Genomic DNA, 19,435 nt, shown 5'->3' with positions numbered 1-19,435 from the left:
TCGTTTTAATCGTCAATAACTAATTACCTAACTCAATTTAATTAATAAACAGGGTTATGTCAGATGGTTAAAATCAGTACCGAAAGTATGAACCAACTTTATATACCATCGAGTAAAAATTCTATAAATTAACCGAGATTTATCGAATTTTGCCCTTACGTAAATTTATATATAGAAGCCAAAAAAGTTGTTGACTTGGTCACCAAACAGGTAAAATTCTGGCAATGAAATAGCAACTTTGATTGCAGATGAAGATGCTCACTTGTTATACCAAGAACTGCAATATGACATTATTTATTTCATGTGTCATTTCAATTTTGGATGTTTCCATACACGTTTGATCCAATAGACTGGGGTAATAATGTTTCACAACATTAGGCGCTATATAAATCCACGATATTATTGTATGAAAACTATTAATTTGATATCTAATTATTATACTATAAATTAAACTTATATTTATGTGTGTAGGCCTACATATTACCACTAATTGCAAAGCATATATAGCTTAATGTTTATTGCGTAATAATTGTTTAATGGGCTAGGCCGGCTATGTGCAGGTGTTCACAGGTCCCCAGGGCACAGAGAATTACATGCACAACAGGCCTAGGATATGCGCAAAAGCAAGGCAAGTCAGAAATGTATGCGAGGCATCGTTTTACCATCATCAAAAAATGCGAGGCATCATTTTATCGTTTCCCAAAATTTAGGATCGATTATTATTCTTTGAAAACAGAACAGTATCAGCAGTAACATATTACAGCATTTTTATTGACAAATTAACAAAAATATATTGAGATTAAACGTGTTTTTCACCAATAAATGCATGAGAAATTGACGCATTCCACTTTGTTTTAGTCCTCTATTATCATTTTGGCCGTGAAGCTAGTTAATTCTATTTCCTTATTCTGAATTGAAGGCATTATATATAATACTGTAGATGAAAAAACCTCAAAACGAAACCTCTACTTCCTCTGATATCCAGTATCATTTACTACTATGGCTAATGCTATCATCTTACACTATTGATAATTTTATAAATTACAGTACCTTTTTTTTGTAAACATTTTGTACTGTACTTTTATAAGTGTTACCCCAAATTTCACAACAATCATTAATATATGGTAATATCAATGCATAAATAAAATAAATTATACACTACTTTTTAGCAGTTTTCTCAATTTATATATTATTATTATACTGATGTCTTTATCAGTTGTTGTTTGTATACATTTAACATGTTTGTTTTTTTACCAATTTTACAATCTATTTCTATTCCGAGAAATGTTTTGATATAAATACGTTGTTGTTGTATTGAATTAATTCTGTGAAGTCTTTTTGACCAACTCTTTCATTATCATTATGAACAAACAATTTGAAAAAAACAATCGTTAAATAAAAATATACAACATAGCACGATGAGTGTATACACGAATCTATTTCGATACGCTAGGCCTATTTTAAAAATATAAATAATTGATTATTAGGCCTATAATATAGCATAATAGCCCGTTAAGAAATGCCTCGCACCTTTTTGAAATTGTAAACTATATGCCTCGCACCTTTTTGAAATTGTAAACTATATGCCTCGCATGCCTCACACTTATATTTGGTGTGCCTCGCTGCCTCGCACAATCGAATTGGAACAATACAATGAAAACCCCAGTGGTCCAATGGTTAGGAGATCTGCATATCAAGCAGAAGGTTCCGGGTTTGAATCTCGGAGAGGGCTTTTTCTCATTCTCACAGGTTTCGTCATTTTTATTCTTTCTAATTAATTAAATTTCATTATATCGGGCGGATTAGAATTTATTCTGTGATGTCTATATACTGTATATATATTTTTTTTTCTCTTTTATTCACATTCCTATTATCTCATGTCATTAAATCATATTATTTAACACATTTTTGTTAATTCCAAATGTCATCAGTAACATTTTTACATTTATGAATTCCGTATTACCTCCTTTTTTCATTAATTTTTCTAAACACTTGACAATGATCATCATTATCATCTATCTCGTTTTAAAATATTTTACACATAAAGAACAATCCCTTTGTGAGTTTTTTATTTTCATTTGTTTGTTTGCATCGCACTTTGTTACTACCCTGTGGGTGTGTGTTTGTTTAAAATAGGCGCCATCTTTGATTTCAACATGGTGGCTGTTTACAACTTTAATAACAATATATTTGGAATCCTCAGTATCACAAACATAGGTACTGTATAGACATCATTTCTAACCTACTATGTTACTTATATGTCAAGTTATAAGCCAAAATACGTTTTAAATGGCGACCATCTTGAATTCCAACATGGTGACTGAAATAGAATATTTACAACTGTAATAACAATATATTTGAAATCCTCAGTATAACAAATATAGGTACTGTATAGACATCATTTCTTACCTACTATGTTACTTATATGTTAAGTTCTAAGCCAAAATACGTTTTAAATGGCGACCATCTTGAATTCCAACATGGAGGTTGAAATAGAATATTTACAACTTTAATAACAATATATTTGGAATCCTCAGTATCACAAACATAGGTATAGAAACTAATTTTAACTTGCTACGTTAATTAAAAGTCAAGTTATAAGCCAAAATACGTTTAAAATGGCGGCCATTTTGTTTTTCACATTTTAAGGGTGAAGATTTAAAAATTGAGCTGGGTAAACAGCAAATTTGAATTCAGCACCCCAAAATTACCCTAAAACACATGTTTATTCGCTTTTAACACGAAATGCCTACAGCATCTTATTAAAGTGGAAATATGACTATCTGGACTAGTCTATGATGTCTTGCACAAAATCGCGAATATCTCGACTTTCTTGCGCGAAACTACGAAAAACTCAAAAAGTGTGTTACTTTCATTTTACTATTACGATTTACATATTGCGCTTTAAAAATCGTTCTTGGTACCATTGTAAAGCTAAAATCTTTATGATTATTTTAGTCTAAATTACATATAAATCAGATCACATACATGGTTTCAATCCAGGCCCGTAGCCAGGGGGGGTTTTTATGGTTCGGGCGAACCCCCCCTTTACAGCGAACCCCCCTTAACCAACTGCGAACCCCCATCCCCGACATGCCCAATACCTCACCCTCATCTCCAAAAATCCTCCAAATACGTGCCCCACAGTACAAAAAGTTGTTTGTAAATTGAAAAATTCGTAAACTTGTTCGTGAACCTTCTTCTCTGTATGAGCGTCAACTAGTAATACGTGTCTGTAAATTTCTAAAAGCTGCAAATGAATTGCCGATTTTAACCTGAAAAATAAATGTTTGGTCCCTGCAAGTAACATGATATTGACGCGTCTCATAGCGAGCTGGCGCACGAACGATTCGTACAAAGGACACCGCCAGACAACTGCGTACCTATAATTGTTTAGATCACTGGCAGTCAGGCAGCATGCATAAAGTATATAGCCTTCCGACGTACATCAGTATTTATGTGTGACTATGAAGTATAATGTATCATAGACCCCATTTACACTTCATCGACGATTTCTTAGCCGGCCCGAAGTCGGCCCGACGCCGGCTTTCTTTTTAGCCCGCAATGTGTTTACACTTACCCAAAAAGCCGGCCTCGGGCCCTTACTTTTGCGTTTACACTTGCTCTCGCGGAAGAGTGCTCGATGATACGATTTCGCTACATTCACGTCTTAAAAAGTTAATATTATAAGCGTTGTCGATCTACACTAGGCCTAGGCCTATCAACTTTATCAAAAAAGAATCAAATAACGGTATTTAATATTGATCAAAACAATTGTATTATTGCTTTTACTACTAATGTTTGCGTCTCGTTTTCTAAAGAATAGTAGTAGATCCTACGCCTTTTTCACGAAACGGAAGACATCTTCGATCGATGACAACACAAACAATGCCGTTCAACGAAGCGTAACCAACAGAAATAACATAGCGTTTTCAGCCTATTTTCGGAGGACAAGTTACTTAAAAATTCGTAACTCCTCAACGGACAGTCGTATGGACAAAATTTTTACTGTAAAATGTTCTTTAAAGATTAGCCTATAGAACTTTGTGATTAAAAAAAATTATAATTTTATAATAATAATAATAAGTCCATCGAAAAAAAACACCATAGTTTATAAGCATAGGCGCCGCATGGTGTCCTGAAATCCCCTGAAAACACTATGTTATTTCTGTTGGTTACGCTTCGTTGCACGGCATTGTTTGTCATAGATCGAAGATGTCTTCGTTTCGTGAAAAAGGCGTATACATCTTCACCAATTTAATTTCAATGAAGAATTTCCGATTCATCAGCAATAAGTTTCGTAAACTTAAAGCTATAGGCCTAGTTGACCCAGAACGTTCATTTTATGACCGCGAGTGTTTACACTATACGAAGTGCCGGCCCGAAGCCCGCAATTGCCGGCCCGAAGCCTACTCTAGACTAGGCTCAAAATTGAGCCGGCTCGAGGCCGGCTCGGTTGTTCCCAGAGTGTTTACACTTGTGCACTTTTGGCTCCGAGCCGGCCTCGGGCTCGCTAAAAGCTGAAGTGTAAATGGGGTCATAGAGGATTATAGTGAATATTAATATTTTACACTATAATATCTATGGTATCAAGTACTGTAGTTCACATTATGGCATCCGATTATTTTTTTCTAGACCACCAGCCGATACGTACTAAAATGTATCAATATCACCTATTTACATATTTATATTCCTCAACAAATTGCTGTAAATAAATAATATAGATAGAGCTAGCAAATAGCATTTGCCTTCACCCAGTGTGCTTTTTTCGGGGCTGCTCCTAGATATACGTTCGCATTGAACTTGAACGCAAAACAAAATACGGAGTAAATGATCAAACAATCGGCGGTTCCGCACAGAGCACGCGCATCTAACATACGGCAACAAATAGTTATCGTCATTTAAATTATCGACGTGTTTGAGGAGGAGGAGGAGGAGGAAAAAAGTACGATCTTTTTGCTCATTGGTTATATAGCATGCTGCACGATAGTGTCTTTTCCGGCCATCTAGGGGTGTCATTTAACAAAATTCGCTTCGCATCAGGCTGGGGGAAGGGGGGGGGGGGGGTTGACCCAAATATTTAGTGTCCGAACCCCCCCTTGACAGATCCTGGCTACGGCCCTGCAATCAGCTTTAATAAAAACATCGAATTGGGCTAAAAACGCTGGCGGTGGCAGTTCAAAGTGTTAAGGAGAATATATATATTTCAGCCAAATTCTAAAAAATTTAGGATTATATCTTGATTATCTCCTTGCCAAAAAATTCACATATTATATTCTACCGCTGTTATGAATTTCCTATTAATTGGTGAATTTTTCTTGATTTAAAAAAAAAGCGACCGAGATTTTGTTCGTTTCAAATCCAAAATTGCTTTTCGTGAATTTCACAAAAATGACCTGAGTCGCCGCTTTATTACATTAGGCCTACTCCATGATCAAAGTAAGTGATGGTGCAGAAGACTCACTTAACCGCCCCCTACCATTGGAATTGGCTCGACCTATGTGTATAATTTAGTTTCAAATATCTTTTTAAGGTTTTAAACAATTGACTCCAAGCTGGAACTTTGATAGGATTTTTAACTTAATTTCTAGCCAAAGTCCATATTTTCAAAAAAATTTTTACTCAATCCCAACACGGTGTAGGGCTGAGGTTGAGAATTCACTCCTAATCGCCACCTCTTCCACTGAAAACCATCATCCATCATTTCAATTTGTTTCCTTGATACTAAAGCTGTTGATTTTGTAAAGCACTAGATTACAAATAATATGTCAACATAATTGATCACTTCCTATTAACTTACACTTTATTTTAAAAACATGGAGGAGGGTGTGGTAAAAGAAATATAATTTTCAAAAATGTTACATTTTTGACGAATAAAGTTTATCTATATGTCAATGTCTTATGTCAATATAGTTGATAAGCTAAGTTTAAACCCGTAAATTTAAAAAAACAGCGTGCAATTAATACTTGTACAAAGACTGTATACTGTACATATAATTCTAAACAAATATTTACTTTGACATCGTGCCAAGCAGTACTGTTTGAATATCATTATTGCTTTTATATTTACCTCAATAAATGAAAGAACTTTGGACATTTTCTAGTTGATTATTTCAAATGAAAATGCTGTACCATTTTATAATACTGTAATAAACTTCTTTGTAAATGTAAATTCTATAAAGTTAGTGCGCGTTGTTAATTTATAGAAAGAAACGGCATACCACCGTGAAAAGGGTATTGTGACAAACAATCATGGTGTGCTACCTGTTGAATGTTTGTTCGCTATCGGCTGATAAGAATAAAAGTGGCCTTACTCAATCTTAAATCTATGAATTGAAAGTGTAGGAACGACTTAAAGCGAAGCAATACCATGATCTGAAGACAGAAAATTGAGAACATGGCAACAGGTAATAACAGATTTAATGAGTTTTTTGTTGAAAATTTAGTACGTCTTTAAATCTTTTTTATTGTAATTTTTGGAAGAAATTCATTCATTCATTCATCTTTTTATTTCGGAATACCATGATGACATAATATATCCATAGCAAAAAGAAGCTTACTCTAAGAAATCATTGTACAGAATAACAGAAAAAATATACCAGCTATAGGTTAAATGTCAAAATAAGGTGTTTTTTAAACATTTTGTAAATTTCTATTGTATTAGAGCAAATTTAAATATATACTTTCGAGTAATTTGGGACTACAATTATAACTTTCTGACTAGTGGTGCCTGAGATATTGATATGGCCATTTTCAAAAGTCAAAATTAGGGGTTTATTAACAGTTTTATGATTTTTATTACATTAGAACAAATATAAACATATACTTTGCGAGTAATTTGAGACCACAATTATCACTTTCAGACAAGTGGTTGCTTAGATATTCATATGGCCAATTTCGTGACCAGTAGTCAGAAAAGAAATTTTCGTCCACTTTTTCAAAAGTTGCCCATTAGAGTGAATAGAAATATGGTCTTCTGAGTAGTTTGGCACAAAAATATTCCAATAAACCCAGTAGTTACCAAGTTACAAAAAGTCTTAAGTTTGACCATATTGACCTTTCCCCTGTACTGGCCAAGCATCCCAGGTTTTTTTTGGCCAACAGAAAAATAATTGATTTGTATTGATATAAGGAAGCACAACACATTGTTAACATAGTTATGCTAGAATGTACTAATAAAATGATCTACAGCATTATCTAATTAAAAAGACTTTTATTTAACCGTCTAATACCAGTTATATCAAAATAATTTATTTATAATTGTCTTACACATGGGACTCTGGTACCGGAGACCATGTGGCCATAGAATAACTCACATGGACATCCGGTTATCTTCAAACATAAATAATTATTTTCACTACTCCAATCCAATCCAATCTCAACTGGTTCGTTATTTAAAATAAACACATCCTGTACTGTAAAACAAATCACAAAATGAAGTTGTATAACGATGAATAGGTATACCATTGCTAAGATAAAATGCATATTGAAATTACTCAATACAATCTATTCATATTAACAGAGGCATCGGAGGCTTTGTTGATCCCACAAATGCGAAAACGCCCACAAATTTAAATGAAATGTGAACACGCATCGCCTACAAATGTGAAAACAACCACAAATGTGAAAACGCATCACCCACAAATGTGAAAGCAACCACAAATGTGAAAACACATCACCCACAAATGTTAAATAAGCGCCAACAAATGTGAAAACGATCTTCCCCCACATGTGATAATGCCCACAACGTAAAATAAAAAATAAATTTTCGAACACAAATGTTAAAAAAAACAATTCAAATTTGGTGCTTAAAGCCTGTTTTCCTGTCGTCGTTGATAGTTAAAAGTTCAACGACGATCGTTTGAAAACGATCAAGTTGAAATGATAACGACAGCGAGTACCTTTTCCTGTACATTGTTAACATTTCAATGTTTACGTAGAAGATCGCCGATTATTGTTAACGATAGCTTGTCGACTAACGTCGACAAGCTATTTTATGAGTTAATGTTAATGTACTTATATACATTACTAGCAATTATATCCGCCCCAGGGCGGGTTTTTAAATTAGTATAAAGCCTTCTCAGTACGTAACAACCGACGACAGTACCTCCCTATACCCACCAACCCCACCCCTCTTCAATAACACTCTTTTGTAAAAAGATATTCTTCTTCCCAAGACAAATTCAACTTCAGCTTCTAATTGAGAGGGGTATACATAGCTATGATTTATGTACGCCTATGGTTTAAGTACGTTGTAAACTGTGCAAATAAATAGGTGTCATATTGGCTGATAATTAAAATATCTAATTTTGATATTGCGGGCTCCCAGCTTTCTTTCTCCTCTCACCATCCCAGCCACAATCAACAAACCTTAACTCTTTTCCTGGACAGTTCGAATGTAGTAACTTTTCCTATTACAATTCCAATCATATAGGCTACTTCATAACGCCAGTATTTTCGCTCCTCCATTCCCTCCACCAAACACACCCCAGATACTGGGTGATGTGTTTAAAACGGTGCCACCTTCGTTCATCCCCTCCAAACACACCCCAGATACTAATTGATGTGTTTAAAACGGTGCCACCTTCCTTCATCCCCTCCAAACACACCCCAGATACTGGGTGATGTGTTTAAAACGGTACCACCTTCCTTCATCCCCTCCAAACACACCCCAGATACTGGGTGATGTGTTTAAAACGGTGCCACCTTCCTTCATCCCCTCCAAACACACCCCAGATACTGGATGATGTGTTTAAAACGGTGCCACCTTCCTCCATTCCCTCCAAACACACCCCAGATACTGGGTGATGTGTTTAAAACGGTGCCAGTACAAATTATGTTAACCATCACCCCAAACCCATAATCCCTCAGTGGCAGTTTTCATAAGTAGTTTAAAACATTCCCAATACAGTTTCGGTCATGGTGATAGGTCTAAATCCCCACCCTAAGCTCCCAGCCCCATTCCTAGGGATAATTAAAATACTTTAACATTTTCCAATCAAACTACCCCTAGCCTAAGCAAAATCCCTCCTATCTTCTGAACCCCAACTCCCACACCCTATCTCCCAACCCCCTCTCCCACCAAATCCCCGAATTTTTAAATGTAGATCCCAGAGGCGGATGATGTTCAAATATAGTAGTAGAACACAGTGACACTTTGCATATTTTGTTAAACCAGAATTGGGAACATTCATTTAAAGGGAACTAGTTATCGAGACTTACTGGGTTGGGCTAAAAACATCAAGAAGCATATTCAGTTTAACAAACAAGAACAATTTCGAAAGACTCCTGGTAAAGTATGTAAATGCTATGATTTTGTTAGGAAAGTGTATAATATAGCTTAAAGTAAACAAACGTACAATAAACAAAAATGATTTTAATGACAAACATTCAAACAAAGACATGGTTGACATGGCCTTAAAACTTGGGTTTGTATACGAAGAAGCACCAATTTCAAAATCTAACTTTTAAAATATTTTTATGCCACCTCACAAATTGATAATAGAGTCATTAGAGTCATTACTTGTATTTGATTATGTGAAAGTAAAATATGGAGAATGACTCCTCAGATGTAGGACAATTACTTGCACCATATTATAAGAGAAAGTGGGTATTTAATTCTACTTTAGGGAGTTTTCAATTGCAAGAGAGTTTTCAATTTGTCTCCTTGATACTAAAGCTGTTGATTTTGTAAAGCACTAGATTACAAATAATATTTCAACATAATTGATCACTTCCTATTAATTTACACTTTATTTTAAAAACAAGAGGATGGTGTGGTAAAAGAAATATAATTTTCAAAAATGTTACATTTTTTGTCGAATAAAGTTTATCTATATGTCAATGTCTTATGTCAATATAGTTATTGATAAGCTCAGTTTAAACCCGTAAATTTAAACAAACAGCGTGCAAGTAGTACTTTTACAAAGACTGTATACTGTACATATAATTCAAAACAAATATTTACTTTGAAACCGTGCCAAGCAGTACTGTTTGAATATCATTATTTCTTTTATATTTACCTCAATAAACGAAATAACTTGGGACATTTTCTAGTTGATTATTTCAAATGAAATTGCTGTACCATTTTTATAATAATAAACTTCTTTGTAAATGTAAATTCTATAGAGTTAATGCGCGTTGTTTAATTTATAGAAGGAAACGGCATACTCACCGTGAACAAGGTATCATGGTGTGCTACCTGTTGAATGTTGAATGTTTGTTCGCTATCGACTGATACGAATAAAAGTGGCCTTATTCAATCTTAAATATAGGAATTGAAAGTGTAGGAACGACTTAAAGCGAAGCAATACCATGATCTGAAGACAGAAAATTGATAACATGGCAACAGGTAATAGAAGATTGAATGGATTTTTTGTTAAAAATTAATTATGTCTTTAAATCTTTATTATTTAATTTTTTTTTATTATTGTAATTTTGGGAGACTGAAATAAAATTCTGGTATTCCATGATTTATGTCAATGTTTATAATATTTATGTTTACATTATGTAGTGATAATGTTAGTAATTATTAAGTAAATTAACAATTTTCTGATTGTATAAGATACATATCTATACCTAGAACCATAAGCAGAAGCGCTTTCGTGTTAGGGTCAGACAAATAAGCTAATCTTGAAATTGTAAATGTTAAACAACGTGTAATAAAAAACAATAAGCAGTCATATAATTCAAAACGAATATTTTACTTCTTTGAAATCGTACTAGCACTAGTTCATGTTACGGGCATTTTCTACAGAAAACAACTGTGCAACATTATAGTGGGAAATATATATATATATATTATTTTTGTTTGATAGCTAAGAAATGATCTGAAGACATAACATTGAGAACATGGCAAATGGTAATTTTTGTGGAAAATTTAGTCCGTGTTTAAATATTTGTTTCTATTTTATTTACCATTAGATTTTGATCTTGATATAGTGAATGTTTCAACTTGGTATGATAAACACAACCTCTTCAGACAGCTGAAAGTTTTATATAAAGATTTAATTACAGTAACAAATATAGACAAAGCCCGTAAAACGATAGACTTACTGAATGAATTAAGGAAATGTGGACGTTTAAGTTCTGACAATCTTGCGCTACTTTACCAAACAATAAAAGTAACAGAGCAGTTTGGTATCATAAATCTTCTCCAACATTCTTTCCTCGAAGTTCAAAAAGTTGAAATTACAAAGTTTACATTATATCGACTACAAATTGTAAATTTTGGAAATGTACTGCGACAGACGGATATTGAAAAAATTGATGCACTGTACAATGGTAGTGCGTTAAAGAATTACAAAGATGCTTGGAGTTTGATTATGGATTTGGAACAAAGACAAATACTTTGTGAGGAAAAACTGGAAGAATTTATTGATAATCTAAAGAAGATTGGACTGGATTCAACGGTAAAACTTCTCAATAAAGGTATGTTGGTGCAAAAAGCGTAAAACTGAGTATAGTTACAGTAACAAACAGTCACTCAAATTCGGTCTCCGTGAATTTTATATGTCCAAAATTGTAATTGTATACATTATTACACAACCATATTGACATTCTAAAAATTTAAAAAACATAAATATAAAATTTTACAGCATTATAGCCTTATTGAAATTGATTTTAACGACAATGTTGGCAATGGAAATGTATGAGAATGAATAATTCATCTATAACGTTGAGGGAATATTTGTGAATTTGTTTCTAAAATACATGCAAATCAATAGGTATAATTTGCAAAATTATTGTGGTGCTTTTTTTCTGAAAATAACCTCTTCCTCAAAATCCAATACATTTTACATTGTATTGCAATAGTTATAAAGTATTGTAAGAAATAATCCATAGGCCTAGTAGTAAGAATTACATTACAAACTACAAACCTATCTAATCTGGTAACTGCTGAAACCTATATAACACAGACAAGATTAGATGACTATAAATACTGTTTTCCAGTCGACTTTGGTTTGCGGGCGTTGAATTGACCGGATTCAACGATTTTTCAGGGAAAGAGGGTAAAAATAAATGTTAAAAATCTACAATTTTCGTATTCGATTGGGAACTTTCGTTGTCAACATAAAGATTGGTTGAGTACTTTTTGTATTCGAATTGTAAAAGGATTGTGCTAAACTGTGCGATGCACAGTCACAGTGTGAACTCATAAACTATTCTTCTTAACATGCATAGTGAAGCTACTAAATTATGCTAAAATGAATGACATTTTGAAAAAACGTGATTATGGAATGTTATTAATATGTCTTTGTATTTGATTCAGATGGTTCAGCTACAGAGGCAGTGCAACTTACATTAAAACGCAAATTAGACACGGGTGAGTTATTTTACTTTTTTTACTTTTACTTTACGCTTGTATGTAGGCCTACAGTATTATTAAACTCTTATATTTACTATTCATATCAAAGAAAATATATTATTGATGGGGTTTTCAACAAAAGCATGAATTATTGGACCTACGGTATTCATATGGTACATATTACTATGAAAAAACGATCGTCAGTATCAAAATCACGAATGAGAAAACATTATTAACGTGGATAGCATTGCTTGAATGAAATCATAATATTTTCTATTGGTTATTTCAAACAGAGGGATCAGAGAAATCAGTAGCGCATTGTTCAGATACACCGATAATGTACGCCAGATTACCAAAATGTGTTAAATTAGACCAAGGTAAGTAACTGTATTCATTCAATACCCCTTGAGTGATTTATTTAAAGATTAATACAAAAGAGCATTAGGCCTATTGTGTTGGTAATAAATGATTTCAAACTGGATAATCCAAGCAAACCGTGATAGAAATATGATATCAAACTCAATCCGTTAATAAACAAAGCAAATAATAATTATAAAATGAAACAGGACATAGTTAAACTGGACATAGTTAAACTGGACATAGTTAAACTGGACATAGTTAAACTGGACATAGTTAGACTTATTTTAATGGTAAAAACAGTTTAAATGGATTGAAATAGCTGGGTAAATACCCTTTGAATAAAACAAAATGATTAGATGCACACCCTATATGCCCAGATGCTGGCCAAGTTACGGTACATTCAATTCTTAACCCAATATACTGTGCATTCACAGTTAGTTCATACTTACTTCAATTACACTGGACTGTGTTGTAAACTAGTCCATCAATTTTTAAAGAATGGGAGTGATTGTTACAGCATTTCCAATAGACAAGTCGTTTGCAATTATGGCAACTTCTCCCTATGACCCTCGATACTTCCGTTCCCGTACTTCATTTCTCCGACCTACAAATAAAACAAAAGCAAACTACGTGTGTCCTTATACGACCTCTTTTCAGAATGTTCGCATTGGTGTTTTAATGAATCAAAAGTATTTTCGTGCTTAGAATCCCTACTAAACGTTTATTGGACATGATTGAAATTTTGTATTACCATTGCGGAAGGACTTTCCTAGAAAACACAATGCACAACATGATAATAATAATATCTGTACATATTGTTTGAAGGTTTGCATGGCGAAATCAAATGTTGAGAATGTTCTCACTCCTGAGAACGATCAAAGCATATTGATCGAAATGTCGAGAAACTCAACAGTTCTTTTCCGAACTAATATAAGTGGTGTACCGCAAACTTATATCAACAAAATAATACTGTAATCGAAAAAAAAGACAATTATAGTAGTGTTCAAAATCAGGATTCATTAAGCTTTTTTGAAGCAAAATACATGTTATATTTATCTTTATATTGACCACTGATAGCCAGGCTATAACAATTGCATTTCACACAATGATATCCCTCTATGTTGTTCTTGTATCTCAACATTCAGAGAGATTCAAACGTTTATATTTAAATTTCTGGTACTTTTAGTATTTTCAATAAATTGTTTGTTCACAATGAAATTATTGGCTTCTTCTAACGTTTTAAAATCTTCCAAAATGGCTTTATTGCAATTTGACATAAATATTGGATAATGTTTACAATGGGGACGATTCTGACATTTCTGTAACAAAAACTGTGAATTTATTTTTGAATAAAATGCATTTACTGTGAATCTTAGAATGTCATGTTATTTATTTTCAGTGGAAGAAGAAAGAATTGGAGAAGATGTTAAATCAGAAGCAGGTTAGTTACATTACCATACATTTATATTACAACTTTCAGAAAATAGATATAATTGCTTTTTTGTGTAGATTTATATCCTGACCACAGCAACGAGATAGAAAGAGTAATTGTTTATTCCACTCAAATTATATACCAAATAATAAAAGTGAGCACAAAAATAAATAAAAAGCGGAGATTTCATGTCTAAAACAGCAATAATAATTATGAAGCTTAACCACTTTTTTTTCATACGAGTATCCGTCTTTATAGAGAATTAGCTTCTTTACATATACAATTTGCAAAATTTGTAGAGTTACAAATATATCATTTAAATAACGCTTTATTCAATATGAATAAATAAACGATTTTCAACAACTTTCTTTCATTTAGGAAAGATAGAAAGATATTTGCTTCAAAAACAAAAGAAATTTTGCAGCCAGGCCAGTAGATTTACACCAGCAATAATGCGTATTAGATACAAAGTTGACATTTCACAGATGTTTACTGATATGGAACTACTCAAACAAACTGAAAGCAATCAAGGAAGCAAAGCAACAACAATAAAAGAAGTGGTAGATGTTATCAAATCAACACCTGGGTGTAAAGCTCTTATTGATGGCGAGGGAGGTATTGGTAAGACTACTATATTGAGGCATTTATCATACAACTGGGCTACTGGCCAATCAATTAATGTATTTGAAGGTAAAATTGTATTTCTTTTGAGTGTAAGGGATTTAGAAAAAGATGACGACATTCTAGATCTGATTGTAAAGCAACAGAATATGGAAGACTTTAATTTAGACACAGATCTCCCAGAAGATCCAAAATTAATTAAAAGATTCATAAAGAGACATGAGAATAAAATTGTTTTGTTGATCGACGGATTAGATGAATTAAGATTTGAGAACCAAAGCATAATTAGTATTTTCAAAAGAGATAAGTTAGAACAATGTACTGTGATACTTACGTCACGACCAGAGAACATTGATGAATTTATCTCGGAGTGTAATGTGCATGTAAGAGTAAATGGATTTAACGAAGAGAGCATAAGAAATTATATTGACAAACATTTTGAGTATTTTAAAAATCCTCAAGTAGGAAAATCTCTAAGACAGGAATTATTGGGTTGGCAACAAAAACATCCAGAAGCATATTCAATGTGCAAAAACCCAATGTTACTACTTTCAATCTGTATTCTGTGGGAAGACAATCAAAGTCTTCCTACTGATAATGCTGACCTTTTTAAAGAAATATTTCGTAGTATTTTGAATCAGTTCAACAGACAAGAAAAGGTTCAAAAGATTTCTCAATTTCAAAGCACTCCTGTAAAATATGTCAATGCTATGATTTTGTTAGGTAAGTGTATGTATAATAGCTTAAAGATAAATCGACTTTCAATAACAAAAAATGATTTGAATACACATGCTAACAAAGATATGGTTGAAATGGCCTTAAAACTTGGATTTGTATACGAAGAAGCACCAATCTCAAAATCAAACTTTGAAAACATTTTTATGCCTCCTCACAAGTTGATAGTAGAGTCATTGGTGGGATTTTACTTGTGCAAATTATGTGTAAGTGAAAATATGGAAAATGAATGCTCAGATGTAAGAAAATTACTTACACCATTGTATGAAAGTGAGTGGGAGGTAATAAGAGAAAGTGAGTATTTAAAGGGAGCGAGAGAGTTTGCAATTGGTTTCCTTGGTCCTAAAGTTGATTCATTTTTAAAGCACTGGATAACAAATCAGTTGTCAACATATCGATCTCTTCCGAGTAATTTAAAGTTTGTTAAAGGACAACATGAAGACGCTGTGGTAAATGAATTAATCGATAATTTGACCAGCAAAGACTTAAAAATAAAAGAACACCTGGAAGACATATCTACCTCCATTAGGATGTTTATTGATCACATTAGTCCAGGAGTACACTGTGCTGGGCATTTTATACGTCTAATTAAACAACTTCATTTGATGGAATGTACTAATGTTAGTTTGAATTTATTTTGTAGCATGATGGCATCGGATTGCAAGGGGAGAGTTATTGCACACATTTTAGGGATTAATGCTAATAAAAAAGTTACAATTAAGAATCTCTCAGGTGACGTAATGAATCAAATGATCAGAGAGTGTTCAAATAGAGGAGTTCTATTAGCACTAAATACGTTCGATATCAGGGAAAATACTCTTGGGAACATTGATGGCACTTTACTGGGGTCTTTATTGATTTTGTCTCCTAATCTATGGAGGCTTGACATGCGTAACTGTAATCTATCAGGTAACATAATGAATCACATGATAAGAGAATGTTCAAGAAGAGGAGTTCAATTAACATTAGAATCAATCGTTCTCAGTAGAAACAATCTCAGCAACATTGATGGTACTTTACTGGGTTCTTTATTAATCATGTCTCCTAAGATGAGGGGTTTTGAAATGAGTGATTGCAATTAATCAGGTGGTGTTATGAATCAAATGATTATAGAGTGTTTAAATAGCGGAAATCATGAATTAGAATTAGCAATGATTGATTTCAATGATAATGATCTCAGCAACATTGATATTAAATTACTGTGCTCTTTAGTGAATAGGTCCCCAAATCTGAGGCAGCTTGAAATGGTTAATTGCAATCTATCAACTGACCTAACGCATCGCTTGAACGACGAGTGTGAACGTAATTTTGTTATGTTTATTCAATGATCAATACGGTCAAGCCTACAGTTATTATAGGCCGATAAACGACAAATTTACTCCAAATTAGATTAATTCGTTTTTACCAGAAGTATTTTCTTGAATAGTGCCATCTACCTTTATTCTCTCGATGTTCACTTCACTTCGTAATTTATGTAGGCCTACAGTTGAAAATCAACATGACGATATCGAACACTGTTGTGGGGTGTTGAGAATTGTTTTTTTTTATTTTGTGGTTGAATTGTAACCAACTTTTATAACTCTTATAATGTAGTTGTCTGTATATGTAGTGGTATATAATATACGTATCTTAAGTATGGTACTGCATATTAAACACAGATCTGAAGTAAAATACCGCGTAATAAATTGTAAATATAGTTAATATTAAGCATATTAGGTGTTGTTAGAACATAATTGTTATATAATTGATATCTAAAGTTTTCGACACGTATATACTGTTGAGTTTCTCAACGTTTGGATCAATATACTTTGATCCTCCTCTGGAATAAAAATGAATAAATAATTGTTATACTGTATTTATCTTTGCATGGTCAGACTGTTTTGGAGTTATATTATAATTTCCTACATTTAATACATTTGCTATACATCCATCGTGTATTTCCGTTTAATCTCCATTAATCTTACCAGGCCACAATACAATAGATAAATTGTTCTAAGTCTACCACAAGTAATTTGCTTGTGACTTTTAAGCTTGGTGGCAATCATGCCGATGCATGTTGGCGGCGTTATTCTTTGCTAACGATTCTACTAGATTATTCAGAACCAGTTTACCCGTGACACACTCAATCATGATCTTCATTAAATTGTAAATTGTAACTGTTGTCTGAAATACAATAGTGTTTCACAAAGTACAACAGACAGATAATCAACAGAAATGTATAAATGTACGCTGCCATAAGTAATTTATAACTGATGATTTAATGAAACATTGTAATTTGTTTTACTTTCACAAATTGTAAGGTCGGCATTGACAATATTATACTGCAATGTTTTAGCGATTTGTACATGGAAAGTATATCAATACATGAATAGTTTTATATTTCACTTTAATTTAGAATGGTATGTGTATACATTTGAACTTTATTATTGTTTATTAATATTATATATGAGCCAACGACTGGAGTAATATTATTTTTGTTTGTAACTTTTACTTGATGAAAAATTAAATTTTGTTTTTGTATCGTTTATGTGCAGTCTATCTCTATCTATGTTAATGCATATAATAATAAGTAGTATCAGCTATACAATTATGATCCTGTTGGTGCATGCAATACCCCCTCCGTGCGGTCTGGATGTATGGCGGCCAGGATAGACTACTTGCGAATTTTCACAATTAAACTGAAATGTAATTTAATTAATAATGTAAAATGTTTAATATTGATAAAGAAACTTATCTAAATTGTATAACAACAATCAATTGGAATCAAACAGCAATGTGGGGGTGTGGGATGCTACGTCATCATGGCGTACCGAAACTAGAAAATGGCATTTGTAGGCAATTTGAATAACGTTGATGATGCAGTGATGGATATCAATGATTATATCAAATCCAAATCACTCACAATCACATACAATAAATTTAAAAAAAGAAATTGAATAATTATAATTCGAAAGATATAATAATGATTATCGATGATGGTAGACCGATGACATTTTAATCGTGATCAAGTAGTTTTGACGAAGGACCTAATATGTGACTTATATACCTCGGTTTGTATTGTGATATTTGTATCAGTACAATCGGGTACCGAGAAGAATCGTAGTGTACCGAGAATCGGGTGAAAAAAGAGTGGTCCAGAATTGGAATCCTGGTCTGGATTGCCTCCAAAATTGAATGGAGTCGTCGGTCCGTCTGTGGTTTGTCCTAAAAACACAAACAAATGTCTGAGAAATAAAATATAACCTCCTAGGCGGAGGTAATTTTAATTTAAACAGCTTTGATTATTGTTATTTCGTGCATTTTTCGTCAATAGGGAGTTTTCGCAACCTTACGAATACGATAACGAAAACGGATACGTCACACATTTGTGAAACTTTTGAATTGAACTGATCCCCATTTCATATTCGTAAGGCGTATTCGTGTTGACGAATATCATAACCAGTCATATTCGTAACTACAAAACGAGTATAGTTTTTGATCTATTTTGCACATTTTGCATTTGAATCAGGAATTATTATTATAATATAATCATACTTTTATTGAAAGTAATTTACTAAAGTAATTTACTAAAATGCCAGGTCAATTTTGATAAATAGCAGTTTTTTTCACTAGCTTTGATGTTACGCTAACCCTAGGCAGCCAAGCCAAAGATTGTATAGCGCCGCTACCCGCGTCAAAGATTATATATAGCGCCGCTACGCGTAGCGGCACTATACAATCTTTGCCCGCGTAGTAGCGGCGCTATACAATCTTTGGCCAAGCACCAAGCAACACGAACCCGCGCTTCGTTCAAATTTACCGCAGTCATATTTTGGACGGCGCCCTCAATATTTCGTTGCCATGCGAAACAGATTTTTACTGGTTTACGAAAAACGAATACGTGTGCGTGACGTATCCGTTTTCGTTATCGTATTCGTAAGATTGCGAAAACTCCCTAATATCTGAGATTTACAATAACACGAATAATAGTGAGTAAATGA

The 19,435-nt window shown here is 33.2% G+C and overlaps 1 protein-coding gene across 3 annotated transcripts; it reads left to right on the top strand.

Moving 5' to 3' along the window:
• The first annotated feature begins 6,298 nt into the window (after positions 1–6,298).
• Positions 6,299–17,913, top strand: LOC140059207 (uncharacterized). Of its 3 annotated transcripts, none has more exons than XM_072105072.1 (7): positions 6,299–6,407; positions 10,275–10,351; positions 10,924–11,430; positions 12,272–12,325; positions 12,601–12,684; positions 14,067–14,108; positions 14,478–17,913. In XM_072105072.1, exons 2-7 carry the CDS (start codon positions 10,342–10,344, stop codon positions 16,535–16,537), a joined length of 2,757 nt encoding a protein of 918 aa, XP_071961173.1. In that variant the 5' UTR covers positions 6,299–6,407; positions 10,275–10,341; the 3' UTR covers positions 16,538–17,913. The 3 variants fall into 3 exon arrangements, with proteins under 3 accessions (XP_071961173.1, XP_071961174.1, XP_071961172.1); XM_072105073.1 differs by lacking the exon at positions 6,299–6,407 and having other exon boundaries at positions 10,171–10,351; positions 14,478–14,789; positions 16,099–16,191; XM_072105071.1 differs by lacking the exon at positions 6,299–6,407 and having other exon boundaries at positions 10,171–10,351.
• The last annotated feature ends 1,522 nt before the right edge of the window (positions 17,914–19,435 follow it).

Source organism: Antedon mediterranea, chromosome 9 (genome assembly GCF_964355755.1).
Source record: "Antedon mediterranea chromosome 9, ecAntMedi1.1, whole genome shotgun sequence".
Taxonomy (NCBI): Eukaryota; Metazoa; Echinodermata; class Crinoidea; order Comatulida; family Antedonidae; genus Antedon; species Antedon mediterranea.
The sequence above is the reverse complement of the archived record's forward strand: the minus strand, read 5'-3'. Positions and strand labels throughout refer to the sequence as shown.